Consider the following 2,038-nt stretch of genomic DNA (forward strand, 5'->3'; position numbering starts at 1 on the left):
AAACTTGTTTCCCATCTTTGTCCCACTCTATCCAGGACCTTCTGTTCCACCCGGAGTGGTCTGTAGTAGTAGCCTGGCACCATCTAGTTCTTCTGGTTTCAGGGTTATGAAGGCAGAAGTGTCTGTGGTCTATTAGCCCTTTGGCTTAACTATTTCCTGTGTCTTTGATGTTTTTGGACACTAGGAAGATCAGTGGTTTCTGTTCATCCTCCCAGGACTCACCCTATGGTAGTCTCTTCATTTATATCCTTTTGGCAACAATGAAACTGTGAGGATAAGTATAAGGAGCCCTGGTGGCACCATGGTTAATCGTTTGGCTGCTAACCAAAAGGTCAGCAGTACAAGCCCAACGACCAACTCTCTGGGAGAAAACCATAGTGGTGTATTTCTATAAGTTCTCTTTAATCTAGCTTCTGGTAGTTAGAGTCAGAGGGAGGAGTATGAAATCTGCAGTTAGGAACAGAATCAAAGAGATTTGAAATAGAATATAATAGATTATATTGATCAATACACTTGGCATTGGAGACATGAGATAGAATTTACCTTCTTTGTGGGCTGAGACTGCACAATTCTTTTGCATTTTAATCCTATAGCACATGGCCCGTTCTAGATACTCAGTTGCTAGCAATGGCTGTTTTCTTCTGCAAGTTTGATACCCCTGATTTTTGAAAGCAAGCATGTGTTGACTGTGGTTTTTGTTCTCTTCTTTGCAGGCCACTACATACATGGCATTTGCATCTATGGAAACGGTGACTTAAAGTGGCTGATTAACTCACCAAGTTTGTTCGCAAATAAATTTGAGCTGAACACATACCCCCTGACCGTGGAGTGCCTAGAACTGAGGCTTCGAGAAAGAACCCTAAACCAGAGTGAAACTACAATACAGCCTAGCTGGTATTTCTGATGTACTGCGACTCAGGGTGGAAGAAATAGCCCTGCTGGGAGGGGGAACCTTTCCTTGTGAGATACTTTTGCCTTTTTTATGTGAACAGTTCCAGTGATGGCTTCAAGGCCTGGCTGTATCATTAGACTGCTAAGTGTCCATTGGCCACTGTGAGATAAGCAGGATCGCTGGGTGCAGCAGCCCTGGCCCTGTGGCCACTCTGGGCTGTTTTTGATACACACCTCCATTCGACGGTTGTGATGACCTGTAGCTCTCACTGTCGTCCGACTTTGCACCAGATAGTTAGCATCTATAAACGTCTCAATGCAAGGATCCTTGTTCTGGGTGAAGCCATGTAGGACACTGAGAATTAATTGGCTTCCTTGGAAGAAGGACTCTTTGATGCCTGAACTACAGCCCCACCACTGTCCTTCCCTTGACCTCACATAGGCCAGGAGCAGCTTTCCAGGCACTCACTGGCCTCCTTGAAGTCTTGAGCTCCTCAGATAGGCACCAGGCTTGTTCTTGAGTTTCAACACTAGTGTCTTGAGTTACTCCGTGTCTGTTGTTGTCATCATCCTTAGCTTCTCCAGAGTCCACTCTTACTCATGACAACCCTGTGTGTGCAGAGCAGAACGGCACCATAAGGTCTTCAAGACGGTGGCCTGCCTTCCGGGAGCACATCACCAGGGCCCAGGCACCTTGGGGTGGAGGGGTGGAGGATGGAGGTTCAAACAGCCCACCTTACAGCTAAAAGCCAAGAGCTTAACGGCACCTGTCACTAAAGTATATACAGTAGTATTAAGTCATTAACAAAACACAGGATGTGCTTCCAGACATAGTGGCTGCTGCTTGCTTTCGTGAAAGGACAGCTAGAAAACACCCACCTATTGCCATCAGCTCAGAATAACCCTATAAGGGTTACTCAGGCTGTAAATCTTTACAGAAGCAGATACAGGCCAACTGATGCGTTTGAACCTACCACCTTTCAGTTAGCAATCCAGGACTTACCCAACAGCGCTGCCAGGGCTCCTTTCTGGGAAATACACCATTGCTTTATTCTACACCAGAATTTGCTCTGATCCCACGTTCATCATTTCCCTCTTGAGAACTGAAAAGTCCTTGCAAGAATAAAGACATTCCTAAAAAGGGGTA

General features: G+C 45.8%; 1 protein-coding gene across 2 annotated transcripts in view; it reads left to right on the plus strand.

Moving 5' to 3' along the window:
• Positions 1-2,032, plus strand: part of GCNT2 (glucosaminyl (N-acetyl) transferase 2 (I blood group)) — a 73,112-nt gene extending 71,080 nt beyond the window's left edge. For both annotated transcript variants that reach the window (XM_045298123.1, XM_004712189.2), the window contains exon 3: positions 714-2,032. In XM_045298123.1, coding sequence (XP_045154058.1) covers positions 714-904 — 191 coding nt within the window. In that variant the 3' untranslated portion in view covers positions 905-2,032. The remainder of the gene's footprint in view (positions 1-713) is intronic.
• The last annotated feature ends 6 nt before the right edge of the window (positions 2,033-2,038 follow it).

The sequence above is a fragment of the Echinops telfairi genome, unplaced genomic scaffold (assembly GCF_000313985.2).
Source record: "Echinops telfairi isolate 266 unplaced genomic scaffold, ASM31398v2 ScPeMD7_7424;HRSCAF=8462, whole genome shotgun sequence".
In the NCBI taxonomy this organism is placed as follows: domain Eukaryota; kingdom Metazoa; phylum Chordata; class Mammalia; order Afrosoricida; family Tenrecidae; genus Echinops; species Echinops telfairi.